General features: G+C 37.6%; 1 protein-coding gene across 2 annotated transcripts in view; it reads left to right on the top strand.

Annotated features, from left to right (window-relative positions):
• Nucleotides 1-18,723, top strand: part of soga1 (suppressor of glucose, autophagy associated 1) — a 75,042-nt gene that overhangs the window by 43,201 nt on the left and 13,118 nt on the right. For both annotated transcript variants that reach the window (XM_052031450.1, XM_052031448.1), the window contains exons 6-10: nucleotides 3,442-3,588; nucleotides 7,712-7,837; nucleotides 11,018-11,248; nucleotides 11,840-12,004; nucleotides 12,963-13,130. In XM_052031450.1, coding sequence (XP_051887410.1) covers nucleotides 3,442-3,588; nucleotides 7,712-7,837; nucleotides 11,018-11,248; nucleotides 11,840-12,004; nucleotides 12,963-13,130 — 837 coding nt within the window. The remainder of the gene's footprint in view (nucleotides 1-3,441; nucleotides 3,589-7,711; nucleotides 7,838-11,017; nucleotides 11,249-11,839; nucleotides 12,005-12,962; nucleotides 13,131-18,723) is intronic.

Here is an 18,723-nt window from a genome sequence, read left to right as displayed (position 1 = left end):
ATGAGTAGACCTCAGAATTGCAAAATGACCCAGTGTTTGTACATCAGAGCCTGAATTCCCTTGATGTACATTCTGTTTATTTCATGCCTATGTACATCTTGCATTTAAGTTTATGTTTTCTTAAATTGGGTCCTAAAGCTTCCCCATCAGCCTAGTAAATAAGAAGTGGAAAACAGACCAGTGCATAATGCTTGACATGGGATTAGGATTAGTATTTCAGCCAGAGCTTGACTTTAAACACAAAAGTTCAGATTCAACTATTTGTATTTTTCAAAAACTCATGTGAACACAGTGCAAATAAAACTGGCTTCCTACATTAATCATTTGATTTTTTTAAAAAAATCAATTAATCAAAATAGTTACTGAAAATAAATGCAGTTTTTATTCTTTAATCAGCAAGTTGAGGTTCAACCACAAAATTATGCATTAATTACAATTTGTTGTAATATAAACAGATTCTGTTGAAGCAAAGATTTAATTTTGGGAAACCTTGCACTGGTCAGTATAGTGGAATGAAAAGTTTTTCCATAACTAACAAATTAGAACATAAGGGAAACTAGACAATTTTAATTCTATTCCATGGATATGAAATAATTAACTTGAAGAAAAGTCGGTTAAGACGCACTTTTGTCACAGTAGTTAAAAGGCAATATCCAGCTCCTGTGAAAGTGTGATGCTTCCATTACTGAGATTAAGTAACTCAGCACAGACCAAGGATCCTACCATTTTTTGAAAATTTGCACTTAAATTGATGGGTCTTCATAAGAGCCATGGCACTTGGCCTTAACTGCACGTTAATGGCATGACAAGTATTACCCTTTCATATATAGGACATATAATTTGCATTTTTTTTAAAGACCCCATTTCTCTTGGTTAACTTGCGTAGACCCTGGATTAAAACCTGAACTTTTTTTTTACCCTCTGTCAAAAGATACAGCTGAAGCACCACCAAAATTTAGTAGTGTTTCAGCCATAAAAAAAGGTTCAGGTTTTAATCCAGGGTCTGCATGTGTTAATTCCAGAAAAATTTAGTTATGTTTGATCAGCGATTACTCCAGTTCATGCATTTGATCACTATCAGGTGGTTTATACTAATAGTGCACCGACAGACTCGGTTTGACAATGGTCATCCCCATGTTCCAGTAACCTAAACATTTATTGTTAAGAGCTGCATTTGAATGATACCAATTTAGTTAAGGTAGTTCAGGGTGAATGACACTCTTGGAATTGTTTCACAGGAAACAGCAATACCTTTAGGTGTTGCTGTTTGAAGAAAACTGGTAAAGGTAAAAGGAATTTTAGATAACATCTTTGCCTTTAGTGAAAACAGCCTAAAATCAATCCTTAGAGGTAAATGTTTGAAACTGGTATTCCTCCTGCAATATCTGGGTGACAGAAATATACATTGGCATCCCAAAAAAGTGCCAAGGACAAGCTTGTCTTAATCATTACATTTTCTTTGTGGCAATTTTAGGTACTAAAATAAAAATACTGGCAGATACTAGCTGATATTTTTAATACACATGGAGAAAAGATCTGCATTTTACTTTCTAAAGTAACAGAACACACATCTGATTTTGCCTTTTTACCATTAATTTTAAATGCCATTGTGTTACTTTTGTCATTGAATTCAAATTTTGAACAGTTCAAGTTTTAACACAGTTGAATTCATAGGAGCATGCAAACGTAAGAAATAGAAGCAGGAATGGGCCATTCAGTTCCTCATTCCTGCAAAGCATTCAAAGATCTTTTACCTCTGCAGCACTTTCCTGACTAACCTCTTATTTCTTGATTCCTTCAATGTATAAAAAATCTTCCAACCTCTACCTGGAAATAGCAAGTGAGCCTGCACAGCCCTCTTGGATAGACCATTCCAAACATTCACTACCTTTAATAAAGACGTTTCTTCACAACTGTGAACTGAATGGCTAACCTTTTTTTTTGTTTTGAGACTGTGATCCCTAATTTTAGGAACCCCAGCTAGGAAACATTAACTCTGCATCAAACCCAAAAAAATCTCCTCTTTCAAAAATCTGGAGAGTTTCGATCTTTCTAAGTTTAATTTCTCCTACGATACAAACCAATTTGGTGAACCTTTCCAAGTATATCCGTCCTTGGGTTGGGAGACCAGACCTGTACACAGTGTTCCAAATGCAGTCTTAGGGGTTTTCTTCGTTCTAGCACTCAAATTCTCTTGCAATAAAAGCCTATGTGCTGTTTGCTTTCTTAATCACTTGCTGAACCTACCTGTTAACTTCAATGATTTGTATACAGTGACACCAATATCTCTTTAAACACCTATACCTTTTGATCTCTCATTAGTTAAAAATATTTGTACCCTCTTTTTTTTTCTACTACGTGCAAGATATCACAGTTTTTGATATTCTGTTCCATCTGCCAAATCTTTGCCCATTCACTTGGCTTCACTGTACAGCATTTCCTTGAAGCATCTCTGCATCCTCTTCATTGCCACTCAGTATTATTAGCATACTTCCTTGATGGGCCTCATCCAAGTCATTGATATAGATTAGAAACAATTAGATCCTTGGCACTGATTCATGTGGCACCCCACTGGTCACCTGAAACATGAAAGTGACCAGTTTATTCCTACTTTGTTTTCTGCACATTAACCAATCTTCAGTTCACAATAGATTACCCTCAATACCATGTGCTCTAATTTTGCTTAATAATCTCTAGTGTAGCCCTTTTCGAAGTCTTTCTAGAAGTCCAAATATACATGGTAACTCATTGACCCATATCTCCTCTGCTAGTTACAACACCATGAATTTAGAACTGATTTATTAAACATGATCTCCTTTTAATAAATCCAAGTTAACTCTGTTCAATCTTATTATTTTCCATGTTCCCTTTTACACCTTAATAGATTCCAGCATTTTCCCTACTATCAAGATAGGAGTAAATGAAACTTGAAGTGGGATGCACTGTTAATTAGATTTGTTCTCTTATAATCTGACTATCAGACAAGTAGTGTGAAAAGTAGGGTAAGCTGGATATTGGCCTTTCTTGCTAATCAGTCTGCTGCTTTTGTAGTTTAGTCCTGACTTGGGTTCACAATCTTTTATTGATTGAGAGAATGTTTCTTAGAAGTGCATGCACACTCTTAATTTGAATCAGAGCTCTATTACCTGCATGTTGCTGGTTTAATCCCTGCATCATTCACTGCATGAGCACCATAACTGGTGTTTGCACACTTTTTCTTCTCTTTTCTCTTTTTTTTCAAACAAATCAGCCCATAATTTTATTCATTGTCTTTTTGATTTTGTTTACAACACTCTCATATGCCACTGTAATAAAGATGTTTTTCCTTTTCATACTTTTCTTTGTCTTGTAGTTTTTTCAATGTTTACTATACCCAGTTTTTGTTTCTTTGTTCCTTCCCTATCCTTTGTTTTGTTTTCATTAACTTGCCCATGCATGCAGCAACCTGAATTTAGGGATCAAGTGGACTGGCAGCAAGATGGGAGTCAAACCCCGGAGATCTGTGGAACCAACAGCAAGGAGTATCGGGAAAGTAACAAGGATTATAACATCTATAGCCGTGAAGAAAGTGACTCCTACGCTACAGAGGTAAATTTATAACCTTATTTATGTCTTTAATATAATGTACTGGTTAATAATGGAAAATATGATACACTTTTTTTTAAGTATTCACTATCCTTGTTGCAAACATATGAAAAGCAAATCTCCCCAGGTGAGAAGATGCAATATATTTTTATCAGGAATATTACTGCATGTTGTACATTATTCTCCTCAAAATGTAAGTAAATGTGTTTTGAGGTGTAAAAGATCTAATTTCCTGGAAACAAATGATAAATTTCTACACTAAGTACCTGAAGAGTGTTCAGGCATTTAGTTTCGGGCATTTTTTGTTTCCTGGTATTCTCTATGAAAGAAAATGCAAATAGGTGAGTGTTACAGTTGATATAAGGTGGAAATGCCATTAATCTCTTTCATCAAGCACTGGTACCTTGTGTAGCTGATTTGTTCTAGTGTTGTTGTTCCTCTAGTCTGAACACTCACAGGTACATACCCCACTGTACTTTAAGAAGAGTATCCACCTGGTCTGGGTGCTGCTGTTTCATGGATTTGGTGCAAATCCAATAATGAATTGCCCAATGACTGTGTGGAGAGGCTGCTTCTGAGGATTGGGATTAGGTAGATGAGGTGAGCGGTGTGGACATTCACTGCAAAAATACAGCATTTTTGGTTTTGATTTCTATTAACTTGGTTCTTGCAAGGTTAACTGATGTGGGCTGCTGGTGCAGCTTGGAGAGTGGAGGGTTCATATGGGAAGAGTGAGTTAAAACAGTACTTCAGTAAATTTGCCTGTGTTAGAATAACTTTCCCTATGATTATGCAAGATGACATATATTGATACACACAGACAAACAAGGGTGGTAAAGTCCACTCTTCAGTGGTCACACCTTTTTATAGATGTAAAACATTCTGGCTTATAAAACAGAAGTGTAGTCATTTCTTTGTACTATTGTTTCTGACACTGTCTTTAAGCCTAATACCAGCCGTCAGTCTCCTAGGAAACGATCATCATCTAACTGCCTATGGAAATGAGTTAAGCAAATTACACATTAATTCACTTAGGAAGATAGCTATTTTTGGCCATACTTAATCTATAGGCCTAAAGGGACATGTTAGGTAAGCAGCCACTCATTCAGAAAATCAAATGGCATGTTGTCTTGGAAAGGGAAAAAAAAGGTTAGAATTGCAGAACTTTGAAATTACAGGTTAATCAAATCTATCAAATAAACATCAAGCTATGTTCATCTTCCGATATTGTGCAGTTACACTTTAGTTATAATAGGAGTGTACAAAACAGCCCTCGGCTTTCAGGATTGTCAGGATCTGTGCCACTCAGACTTTTTTTTATACCAGTTGCATCTGTTGTCCAAAGACAATTGCAGTCGGCCTAAGTGCCTCAGGAGAAAGATACAAAACTCACACTTGCTCATCACTCTACTATATAGTCACTCCTGACAGGTATGTTGGGGGTCCACACATCGTTGAATGAAGAGAAGGTAGATATTTCAGGAAGAAGCTAGAAGACAGCCAGCGACAGTGAACACCACCCATCTATTTTAAGCCTGTATGACATATGATGGCTGCATGTCCTATCCATGAGGATAGATTTTTCAGTCCACGCCTATAGCCCGTTGGACCACACTAACATTTGCACTTGCCCATTGGCTGATTTTGCACAAGCTACAGGGGCTTTTTTAATTAAGCACACACAATTTCCCTGTGTAGATTGATGCTGGACTTTGAATCCTGGGCAACAGCACTTCCTGCAAGCCAGATGTTCCTAAAGGTCAATGCTGCTATTTAAAGGGCATATTATTTACGTCTAGGCAGCTACAAAGTCTGTTGCAGCAAAGGTTGGTATTTATTCAGTTGCACAGAAAAAAATAAAAAGGACAGGGCTGTTTTTGGAGGCAGCTCGGGAGGTGCTGCTGGAAAAAGGGCAGGAAAAGAGGTTTGCGAAGAGAGGGGAGAATATCTCATAACATCCACAACAATAAGGAGCAAATGAGGATCATGTTCGGCAGTCTTGGGAGAAGCACCAACACCATACAGTAGAGAAACAAGGAAAGTATGCATGCCACAAAGAACTTCCTCTTGGCATGTCACTGCTTGCTGAAGGCTGCAAGCAGAACATTCCAATGATCCTAGTTATTTCATGTGTAAGTTTGAAAATGCCATTGTGAAAACTGGAGCATCATTAATCTTGTATTTATAGAATTCTTGCCCTGAAACAAGCTTGCAACAAATGTTAGTTATATCATGTTGTATTGTTGGGGGGGGTGGTGTCATGGCTGTCACGTGACAGCACTGCCCCTACCTGCTCGGAAGATACACCACTGCCAATCAAGGTTTGGCCCCGCCCCATTCATCAGCACACACCTGGCCATTGGCCTTTTTAAATTTCCTGGGCTGGACCCCCCAGCCCTCCAGCACTAATAAAGAGTGCCACATGTGCTTGGCTTGGTCTCTTTGTCTCCAAGGGATTCACCCTGCTTCATCCCAGGCCAAGGAACTGTGAAACGGTGCTGGAGAAATCATTGGAGAAGTGTGCATTGTTTAAGGGTTGGGGGCATCTTATTTAGTATCCCTGGTAGTATAGAGCTGTGCCTGCACTGAGTCAAGGGGTGGCAGGTATTGTATTGTTTTTTGTTAATTGTACCTAGTTCGTTGTGTGTGTATGTGTACGTGTATTCTACCCCTGTTGCGATTTTTCCATGCTCGCTATAAACTGTGTGTGTGTGTTGTTCCCGTAACCCTTTCCCCACGTTTGTCTTTTGTAAATAAATCATTTACCTCTAAGACTGTGTTCAGAGTCCTTGCCTCTGAGACCTCGAACCTGTTTCACAACATGGCATGGAAACAGGCCCTATGGCTCACCTACTCCAGGCTGACCCTGAAATTCCCATCTACATTAATCCCAGTTTTTGTTCTCCCCACAATCTCGTCAACTCCCCCAGATTTTACCCCACATCTACGCTACACACTATGGGCAATTTACAGTGGTCCTCTGGGATGTGGTAGGAAATTTGAGGGTGACTGCGCCTATTATATGCATTGTTGCAGCATTGATTGGCTGATACCGTGCTGATGTTTGAAGTGGCTTGGAATAACCCTTCCAGGCATCTTCACAAAAGCCAAGAGAAGGTTACACTGACAGACAAGGCAACTCCCTGCTGAAGTGGAGCAACTGAAACATTATCATCTTGTGTGTACCCAGATTTAATGCCTATCGCTAATTCTCTTGAGATGGTAATGATGAGCCTTCCCCATGAGCAGTTTTAGGTGATGTTGGTATTAGGTTGTGAATTACAGATATTGGCCCATAAATAATAAAGGAATTGTGGCATATAACAGTTGGAAAGTAATTTGAGTACAATGGCATTTCCATAATGTTACTGTTTTAGTGTTTTTCAGTAGTAAAAAAGATAATGTCACAGTAAACTTGGCATGTTGCTCCACTTCATATGTAGATAATACAAACCCTGATGCACCAGGTAGTTACTTTGTCCTTGATGCTGTCACGCTTCTAACTATATTGCAACTGGACTCTAGAGAGGTTGGGAGTATTGAATTGCACTTCTGGTGTAATCAGACCTGCTCTCGTCTGTCCTCAAATCCTCATCACACTCCACTAACAGATGCTGTCAGGAAGGAAAGCTGAGAGGTTTGAATTGTGGTCATAGAAATGCAGCTCAAAAAATTAGAAGTAAAAGATTAGCTCTTTCCTAAATCAGAATCAAAACTCCATAAAGATCGACATTTAAAGCAAAAATCAAAGAAGTGAACTTGCAGCACAAGTGCCATTTCATGATCTTTTGCAGGGAATTGTTTAGATGTTTTTTGTTCTCCATTCTTCATCATACTGAATGTTCATAGGGGTGTGTTGAAAATTTTTTTATCTACCTTTGCTGCAGGAGCATTGGTTTTTAGCTGGTCATTAAATGGGGTTTCATCTCAGCACAAGCAATTTAATTTTAATAATCTCAGAACCTCGCTGCAGTGCCTGTGACAATATTGTAGCCAACATTAGCCTGTCTAGTCAGCTAAGAAAAGTTAAGTGACAGTGTGATAAAATTGGAGGGATAAAGGAGGACTATTGGAAAAAAAATTCCTTGAGGCCCTACTCGTTCACCTTGATTTCTTATTTAACTAGGTCAAGGAACTCCAGCTTGATTTATCTGAAGCCAAGGAAACTATCCGAGGACTGCAGGAGCAGCTTGCTCAGGAAAGGGAGCTTCGGAACGAGGACGCAGAAAGATTTCAACAGAAAATGTCACAGGTCAGTTTGAGAAGAGCTCTTGGAATTGCACATGATAGAAATTTTGATTTGTAAGGTGAAAATCCATAAAAGACACTGAAGAAAATAATTATTTGCCAAATTTATTACAGCAGTTCAAATTCTAGAGGAGTCTAGTAATTTATTTTAACTAATTATCTCGCACAGAAACAAATAGGTAACACAACGTTTTGGGGGAAATTGTCATAAATCATTGAAACATCTATTCAAGACAATGCTGTTCTCACAGGATTTCACTTGTGGAATGAGCAAAAGCACAAATTGAATGCTTTCCAACCATCATTCTGTAGCTTTCCCACAGGAGGAAAAGAGACTGAAACGGGCAGATAGAGAACACCGTGACAAGCAGTAGGAATGTCTGTTAGTAAGGGAATCCAAGCAGGAAAAATCCTTATCCCAAATAGAAAATGGGAGATAATTGGACTTTATCTGCATGCAGTTGTTGGTCATGTCATGCATATATTTCGCTTAATGCTGGCAGTAAACCTTTAATTTGGGTAAAGTGGTGGACATAACTTTCTTTTTCATGTAGAATTGTCCAGCAAGATTCCATACAAAATGATGTTTGGACTAGGAACTTGCAGCACAAAATACACCAACATTTCTTAGGAAGTAAGATTTTTAGTCTAAGATGGGTTTAGCCATTGCATTCCAGTTTTACAAAAGAAATCTTGGAAAATCACACCTTGGTTGGAGGAAATACTGCCATATTTTCCAGTATAAAATTCTTTCATTGAACACACCATGGTGTTGCTAGAACTTTGTCATTATAAAAGCAGGTTAAAGTTTGATTAAGACAAAGATTTTAAGTCACAGTTTCAAGTTTTGGTTTCTTTTATTGTATAATAAGGAGCATTGTAGAGCCATGACGCAGCAGTGATATTTTCCAGCAAATGGAGCTAAGGCACAGATGGCCAGTGAGGGAATGCAGAGAATCCTTGAGTGTTGAGAATAAAATACATCTTAGCACTCAAGAGATTTCTGCATCAATTCAGATCTGTTTATAATTAAGCATTTAGTTTAGAAAGTAGGACTGCAGTTCAGGAAAACTTGACCCTTTTTCTCCTAATGGACTGGAAGTCGGTGAATATGCAGTGATCATAGTTTGGACTCTTCAATGCTATTGTAAAATAAAAGTAACAAGTATGGATAACTAATGTCATTTGGCACATGTTTACTTAAAAATCAATTCTGCCCATCATACCAAATTGCTCTTGAGTATTTAGTCTTGCTTTCATTGGCCAAATGTCTGTTCCAAATATTAGGTAGCTTTTGTATAATCAAATGCTTTCAAGTATTGTTGCCTATCAGTTTGTCTGTACTCCTTTACTCTGTCATCATGTCTTAATACCTCATCTAGTTTTTGTTCTATTTAGTATGCTGCTGACCGGTCCTCAAAATCCATTTCCAATATGTTGTTAATTGGGTAACTCAGAGCTGCAACAAATGTGATAACTAAGTGGCTTCCTGGGTTATATCTTCCTATGATTGTATTCTTTAAAAGAGAGAATAACAGTTTTGCACTGGCTGTTTGGGACAGTATAGGCAAATTCAGTATCTGATTTCTGAAAATTTAATTGCTCTGTTAGAGTCACATTAAAGATGCTAAACTTGCCTATACCAAAGCTGAACTAGCTTCTGATTGCGATTCCTTGATTATGCATCTCCACACATGGATTTTGGCACGTAGTCCCACAGCCTTAAATTACTCATAGTAATAGTCCACTGACAAAGAATGGACATTTAGTTGAAATTCCATTAGGCTGCCACCATCCATTAAACAATGAAACAAGAAAGAAAACCAGTAAAACAAATATTATTCATGTGTTTTCAGATTTTGAGCAATCAGGTCTTCAGGGAGAAGCAATGCAAAATTATGGTATTTGGTTGTTTTTAAGATTTTGAATAATGCACCTCCAGTAAATCATCCCCATCATTATCCACCTTCTTGCCAGACTTCCTGTGGATCAGGAACCATTTAATTAATCAATTTTGGCTTGTCTTGGTAACGTTCCTATTCTACAATTACAGGGAGTCTTTGGCAGGGCCTTGCTGTCCTATTATGAGCAGCAGGAGTTGGATCTGTATTCTTTAGGAGTTTAGGAAAATGAGGGATGTTCTTATTGAAACATGTAAGATCCTAAGTGAGCATGGCAGGATAGACTAGCAGGCAATTCTCGAAAAAGGGTACATTATGACAAGATAAGGGGGTTTTCATTTAAAACTGAGGTGCATAGGAATTTCCTTTTGCAGAGGAAAGTGAATCTCCAGAATTCTCACCCTGGAGAGTTGTGAAGGCTAGATCAATGGAAGTATTTAAAGAGAAGGTGGATAAATTTTTGAAAGAATTGAGGTCCCCATTTCTATGGGGAACTGGTGCAGAAGAGGAACTGAGGCCTGGGCAGATCAGCCATGATCGTCTTGAGTGGCAGGCAGGCTTGAGGGGCCATTTTCTGGTGAAGTTGTACGTCACATTCAGCTAGGGCAACGTAGCATTGTGGTTCGGTTACAAGACTAACCGACAGGTGTTGAAAACCCCAGTGTGACCTGAAGAATACCTAGATTCAAGCAGATAAATCTGGAAGAATTAAAAATAAAAGTCATATCAATATTCATGGCTGCGCAGCTCTAGATTATTTATTAATGTTCTGTAGGGAAGAAAACCTACAGTCCTTTCTCAGCCTGGCTGCTACTTGACCTTGGATGCCAGCAATGTGGTTGACTCCTCTGAACTGGCCCAACGACCTAGCTAGTTAAAGATGGGCAATACAAAGTGCACATCCCATGAATGAATAAAAGAAAGTCACAGCTCATGACTGTCAAATTCAACAGTATAGAATCACTGAAATTTGTAGCACAGGGAAAACCATTCAGTTCATATTCCTTCTGTCCAAGAAAGAGGGTTGGATTAATCTCTGTTATCTGGATATCCAAAATGTGAAACAGGAAAGACATATTTATGATTTTGTTTTCTTTTTGAACTTAAGGAATTCAACGACACTAATGGAGCTAATCAGCTATAAAACCTGTTTTGTATGCTGCACACAAGTGTGCGATGAACCATAATGAAACAATGTGAGTTGCTGATAGGGAACACCTAGATGATTGCTTTCACTATTAATCTGATTAAAGCTTTTCTGTTTTCAATGATTCCTTCCATAGCTTAAGGAGGAGCAACAAAAGGCACTCGTGCGAAGAGATTTTGAGCTGCAGAGCCTGAATTTGCAGACCAAACTTGAGCAGAAATTCTGGAGCCAGGAGAAAAACTTGTTTGTGAAGGAAGCTGATCAGTTCAAGCAAAACCTCTTCCTGCTTTATATGAAGCTGAAATGGTTCCTGAAACACTGGAAATGTGGCAAGAAGATGGATAATGATGGGGATGATTTACTAGAGGTGCATTATTTCAAATCTTAAAAACCTTTTTGAAAATCTGAATCCAACAGCACAACACCAATGCTGTAAAATACATGCTATTAATACAAGTATAACTTCCTGTCGATATACAGTTACTTTGGTTAATTCATCTAATTATCAGGGAAATAAATGGGTACACAAATTAAATCTTAGTGAATTACAGGGAAAACGTAGTGAGTTCATAGTCTGCATGTAGCAAATTCAACAAACAATAAGTGGAAGGAACTGTGCTCCTTTTAAGGGACTCCTACTGAAAGAGGGCACATTTGAAAAGTTCTGTGAGCACAATGAACAGATTTCTGACAAAAAAATGGGTAAATAATCTTGCGCATTAAAGTCCTTGATTAATTTTGGCAAGAGCATCTCACCACTGAGGAACAGAAAGTCATAAGGTTGCCCTCTTTTTAAGCTGTGTGCTCCATTCATTTTAAAATTGATTATCAGTATATTTGTATACTATGGCAAAAGATTAACTGCCATTGTCAATGTGTCACAGTGCACAGTGCTGTGTGATTCATGTCCTTTGTGCAGTTCTGTCGAACAATCCCTGTGTTTCAATGTGTTTGGCAGGTTAACAGTGTGAAAGATTTATATTTGCTGATTGAAGAAGAGGAGCTGACCCCTCGCCAAGTGGACAATAAGACAGTGACAACAGATGATCAGTCTCAGAAAACCTTGGAGGAGGCTTTGACTCTTCCAGTGGAGAAATCTGTCCTTGCATCACGTCCAAAGCAGGTACACCAGTAATAGTCAACTATCACAATACAAGGGAATATTTGCTGTCATGTGCGCTAACCAAAATTAAATATTAAGTACATACAGGGTTCATCTCAATTATAAACTCAAGTGGGTTTGACACTTTTTTTTACTGGGGTAGCAATTATATGTTACTACCATTCCAATTTTGATATAGTGTAATATAAGCATTAACTGTAATTATTTTTTTAAGAGTTTTGAAACCACAGGGTGCTGGAATTATTGCAGCAGATATATGATTTCACTGTAGTTGGATGACTAATCTGTTGATGTGTTGATAAATTTATTTGATAAAAGGTATAAATTGTTTTGGGTATCTTTCAGCACTGCCTCTTTGTCCTACTTATTAATGTCATCAGCAAGCTTATTAATTTATATGATTTGTATGGTTTAGAAAGAACAGGGGACGAGCCATTGTTTCTTGAGAGTGTGTGTCAATTCACTAATGTTTCAGAAGTACTCCACAATAATTATTACTCATTTCTTAAATTTGGATTCCATGAGCCAGCTTCTGGCCTTTATTCTATAGTAATAGACTAGTAAGTACAGTTGCTTTATTGCAGCTCCTGGGTTACTTTAGATGCATAAAATTTAAGTTTTCAGAAAGTCCAAACAAAAAAGCAGGGAAGTATTGGTATTTTGTCTGTAAGATTTTTATAATAAGACCCCTGTCCCCTACAATTCCAGCTACCTATTTCTAACATTGAATGTGCTTGTCAGGTCATTCAGTTTGATAAAGGCAACCATTATTCCTGATATTAATATTAACATTTATTATGCTAACGTGCAGTTCTGCTATAGGTTTTTCGACTTTATTCAGTTGATCGATAGTTGTAAGGCTGAGCATTGTCAGCTCTAAAGATTACGTACATTATAGCAAGGATGTTTAGTTTGTTTAACAGAAATAATACTTTGGGCTGATTTTTATATTTTCCAGTCAAATGAATACAATAGAGTTGTAGGAGACATTAAAATGATTTTAAAGGACCTGTGCACAGAATTAAAAGAGGAAAGAAGGAGAACAAATGAGCTTCAGCTACAATTTGCAAATGCCAAATCAGCCTGGGAAATAGAAAGGGTGGAACTCAAAAGTCGTGTTGCACAGGTAAGCAGAGAGTGAAAGTATTCTTTCAGCTACTTGTACTGTGTTGACAGCCAGCCATAATCATTGTTGCACTCAATGTCAATAATCACAAGATGACGGCACTTTATTTTTTTATAATGCAAATAACATTAAGGAACATTTGTGCTTGCATTTGTTTTGATTTAAATCTGTCAGTTTCCTACTTTGCTTATTGGAGACTTTACTGTGATAACAGGAAATTGGTATGGTGGGAAACAGAAATAGTGTCTTTCTTAATTGAGCAAGAGTTCATTCAAATAAACATAATTCTGAATATCAAGTATGTGTGTAATTGATAGCTGTTGTAATTATTTTTAAAGGGGGCTTTAAAGCAGGAGTTGGGATGGTAAGGAGAGATTTGTGATCAACTTAAAAACAGCCATAATACATTATAGCCTCCTACGTATGAATAACCAGAATGTACTTTGGAGGTGTGCCATTGTTTGTGCAAGCCTAATGATCTGTTCATCAAAGACTTTCCAGATTTAAGCACCTTGTAATTGGTAATGTGGATCTGAATTGAGATGGATAAAATGTAACCGAGTCTTTCATATGGCATCACTGCTAAAACTGTGTTTCATGTAGCAGTGTGTGTTAAAATGACTAATGTGTAACAGGATCTCGCCGGAATAACTGGGAGTAAATGAAGTTGTATAGTTAGAGTAGGTCAGCCAAATTTCTAAGCCGCTGCTGGAGTTCTCAAGGCCAGGAAGTTTTCAGCTCTTTGTCCTCTTGAAGAGCAACTTAGATTGTCCATGTTAAGATAAACTACCCACATTATCGTGCTGGGATTGTTGATTTACAGCTTTATTTATGATAGTAGGTTATCAGTTTGTGTGCCAAAGATTTATGGCACATGTCCAGGGTCTCTGTTAATGATCAATGTGATCCTATTTGTACCCTTCGACAGAGAGGAATCGGTAAATGTGCTTTGTGTAAGAGTTGGGTGTCCTGGTATGCACAGCTAGTGGACAAGCTTGCCTGCCGTTGCCGCGAGCTTTGAAAATTACCCACTGGATGTTGAGTCATTCCTATGCAGTACTTCACATTTGACTAGTTGTAATTATAATTGGAAAAGACACTAGTCCATAGTACTGGCAGATATGATTACTGATAATAGATGTTCAAATCGCAAGGCTTTAGAGTAGAAATAAATCTCCAGTCACGTAGAGGCCATTATATCTCTTTTGACACTTCTATATGAAAATATGGCTTAAGCATAAAACCTGATATAATTCTTGCATCACTTCCTAATCTCAAGGCGCAACCTGCACAATGGTCTGGTCTGCACTTTTTCCTGACTGCAGAAAATGAATACAGAAGAAGCATTCTTCTCAGTGGATCTGAGATACTGTTTTACTGTAAGCAGTTGTCCCCACTTTGATAAATGAGCCTCAAGTCATTTTTTTTATATCTCTCTTATTTGCTGTCCATCATTTTTGCTCCTTGATTCTCAAAGTAAATGTTACTGGCCCCTCTACTGCACATCTAGTTGTCCTGGCTTAATATTTTTAATTGGGACATCACTTAATGATAGTCACTTATCACTTATGTATGTGATTGAGTAAAATTTGCAGATTTCCTTCCCTAAACAACTATTTCACTAGTGTGGTTGGGTTCAAACGTGTCCTCGGAATTATTACTTCAATAAGTCAACTATCACACTTTCATTTTGTTCTATAATTGTATTTTAATTGTATATTTTGGGCTTATTCTTCAAACCCAAATCAGTACTTCTCTAAAAAGTGTGCATGCAGATTCATTATTTGTCTAATTCCTTTCAGTGACTTTCTACGGATATCTTTAGTTAAAAATGACATGGTGATTTCAGTGGGTGAATGTACAGTGCATTTGTACAACATTCCATTCTCCCTTAAGTAGCAAGTAGACAAATGTTGCACAATGCTATTAAATACTGTTCACTAACATTGCCAGAAGTTATTTCTGGAAGGAATTTCTGAATTTACAAATGACTCATCTTATCCTCGGAGCATCCCAAAGCACTTCAGAGCAAGGAATTCCTACTTGACCACTCTTTTCAATGTAGGCAAAATCTGCTAAATTGAGAATTTATAAACAACCAAAAAAGATATTGATTTGCAACTAAATAATGTGAAATTAACCAGTTTAGAGAGAATATCAATGTAGCTTTATAAGGTTAATGAATATATAACTTAAAATCAAATTGCAAATGAAAAATGTGAAATTGGATAAAATTGATAATAATTGACACTCAGCCTAAAGTGTAAAGTCTTCTGCTAGCTCTGTGGACCATTTAGAAAAATAAGTGGTGAATATTATCATGCTGCTGTTACATCACAATGATACTGATTCAATGGCTTTGCTATGGAAAGGCATCCAATGGTGTTTCCAATTAGTTAGATTTGCCATGTTTGGAACTTTTAAATTATTGTTTGGCAATTTGCTGAAAGTACAAGCTATAGTGACACAGAGGTTTGAGACAACTGAGATCTGAGTGATCACAGCTAATAACTGTGCATGCACTTAACAATCAGATTGAAGGACTGCAAAATAAACAGCTCAAAGACCACAAAGATGGTTTTGACTAGAACGGTTGAATTCAATGACAAATCAAGAATGGGAAGAGAAATAAAGAGTAGATTCAGAAAGAGAGACCATAAGAAACAAAGGACAAGTTTAAAGATAATTTCCATTTTATATTTGAGAAATGAGACTGCAGATGCTGGAATCTGGAGCAAAAACTGCTGGAGGATCTCAGCAGGTCAGGCAGCATCTGCGGAGGCAGAAGGATAGGCACAGGTCCTGATGCAGGATCTTGACCTGAAACATCAACTAACCCTCTGCTTCTCAGATGCTGCCTGACCCACTGAGTTCCTCCAGCAGTTTGTTTTTGTTCCATTTTATATTTGACATGCTTAAATGCTTCACCAACAATTAACACCTGAACAAATGGTTCTCCACATTTCATAATAACTAGTTTCCAGAGCTAGGTAGTTTAATTTGGAAGTAATCAACAGTTAATCACTTCATTAAGAGGGAGTTTAGTTTATATCTACCAGTAAGTTGTGGCAACTTCACATTGTTCAGGTATTTGGCAGTAAGATAGGTAGTTTTTGTTAAAGTCAGAGTGGCAAAAGTTGGGCAGCAGTGTTTTGGATGTCCATGTTTAGCCAGGCAGCTGCCTTTGCCTAAAGTATTGTTTGTGCCAACTTAATGTGACCTCCCTTTTGTGTCATTTTACAGTTTTTAAACAGAAAAGTCTTGTTCCACTTTTCTTGCTGAAGCTTAACATGCAGCAATCTAACTGGCCAAACCATAACAAAGTGATGGGAGAACTTAAATAATACCTGTATAATAATTCTAACAATATCATATTTATAGAGTGCTGTGATTTTGTTGCAAGTTTAAATCTAAAATTACAAAGGACTTGTGTATCTTTTCAAACTACTGACTTTGAGTGAAATGGTAGATTTTTCTGGCATCATTGCTCATGGAATCATCTCCCTTATTCATTTTCCTACTAATAGCTGCACTGATTTACAAAATGACATACACATGTTGGCTGATATAACTAAACCATACTATTACAAGGGTTTAGTTCAGTAGACCGCAGCTTCCTTCATTTAGGCTGACCCAAAGGCACAGCTGCATGTAACAGCTCTGGGAATGGAAATGCTGTGATTCAGATGGAAATTTATACGGCACGCATTGTCTGGCAAACCTTGTGAGAAATCTATCCCTTAAGACAGATTGTTCATTTTTTTGCAGAAATGCAATCCATTTGGGAATTTTCAACCAGAAATTGGTTAGAAATTTAAAAAAATGGAAGTCTTGTATATTAGAACTTGCCACTGTTCTCTTTCCATTAGCAAAGTCCATACAGTAAGTGTCAGTGCTGGAAGCACTAATTCAAATCATCTATTCTACATTATGTCTTTTATGATGCTGCAGGGCACCTAACAGCACTTACAGGTTAGCTAGTCTTGACCTTGCAGTTCTAATTTTTTATTGTGCCAGTTTTCTGTGTAAACTGCTAACAGAACAGCAAAGAAAACACTGCATTTGGTACCAGAGTGAACAGGCCAAGTAACTATGTAGTTCCTTAACTGCTCAGGTTAAAGGATTGTGAAATTAATAGCACAAGAGTTCAGAAAGAAATGTAAAATAGAACAGTTGTATTCTATGCCAGATATGGAAGAGGAAGAGTTAGAGAGGGAAATAAAGTGTGGATTGAGAGAATAAGGAAATTGAAAAAGCAAAAGGATATCATTCCTAAACTCTCCATAAAATTAAAACCTGAATGAATTGCTATAGTGGTAACATGATAATGATTAGAAAAATCACCACTAACTAGTTAAAAGGGGACTTAGACACAGATAGACAAGACTTATCTTCTCTGTATTGTAATTATTTTCCATATTGCACAAATACAGCAAGTTTTTATTATGAATAAAGTTTATTTTTGAAATAAAAAAAAACACATGTTGTGCTTCAATTAGGAGGCAAGCAGCAGTGTGGCAGATCTTAGACATCAACTTTTCAAAATCTCTGATAGATTTGCCCAGAGTTGCATTTGATGCAAATTAACAATGAATCCCACTTGCCTCAGTGTCACATGACACCAAAATCTGGCCTCATTATCCACACTAATTTAATGGTACTGAAGGTAAGATCAATTTCAGCTGTCATGGCATCTAAGTGATGTACAACTGCATCATTATGAAAATGATTAATTCCTTTTATTATTTTGTATTGGTGTAGCTTCAATTTTGAATGCATTTGGGTTGATCTAGGGCATTAATATTATGTTTTGATCATGTAAAAACTCTGTCTTTAGCTTATTAATTGGGTTTGCATTAGGTGTAAGATTATGTACTGCATTAGAACTAATCTGTATAGATTCAGTCAAGACTATAGGCAATAGTTTTTTGTGATGTGGGCTATGCTGGCGTTTATTTCCATTCCCTAATTGTTCTTGAGAAGGTGACAGTGAACTGCCACTGAACCACGGCAAGCTTTCTGGTGAAGGTACTCCCACAATGTAGTTGGGAAGGGAGTTCCAAGATTTAGATCCAGCAACAGCTACGTGGAGGGGAAACTGCAAATGATGGTGTTCCTATCTGCCTGCTGTGTGAGTGCAGTCGGAGTAGTGCACACTGCAGCCAATGTGCACTGATAAGGGAATGAATGATTAGGATGATGGAGGGGGATACCAACCAATAGGGCTGCTTTGCCAGCTTCTGAGTATTGTTAGATCTGGTCAAGTGGCGGACATTTCATCATGCTCTTGACTCATGCCTGTGGATGGTGTACCAGGAGTTGAGTCACTCACCACAGGATACACAGCCTCTGATCTGTTCTTGTAGCCATGGTATCTAACGTGGCTAGTCCAGTTGAGTTTCTGGTCAGTGATGACCCTCAGGATGCTGTTGTTGCAGGACTCAGCAATGATAATGCTATTGAATGCTAAGGGTAGGTGGTTAGGTTCTCTCTTGTTGGAGATGGTCACTGTCCAGCAATTCAGCAGCACATATGTTTAACACATATCAGCTTATTCCTGAATGTTATCTAAGTTTGCAGGAATGGATGCTTC

This window comes from Pristis pectinata, chromosome 16 (assembly GCF_009764475.1).
Source record: "Pristis pectinata isolate sPriPec2 chromosome 16, sPriPec2.1.pri, whole genome shotgun sequence".
Lineage (NCBI taxonomy): Eukaryota > Metazoa > Chordata > Chondrichthyes > Rhinopristiformes > Pristidae > Pristis > Pristis pectinata.
This window is presented reverse-complemented; position numbering and strand designations above follow the sequence as displayed.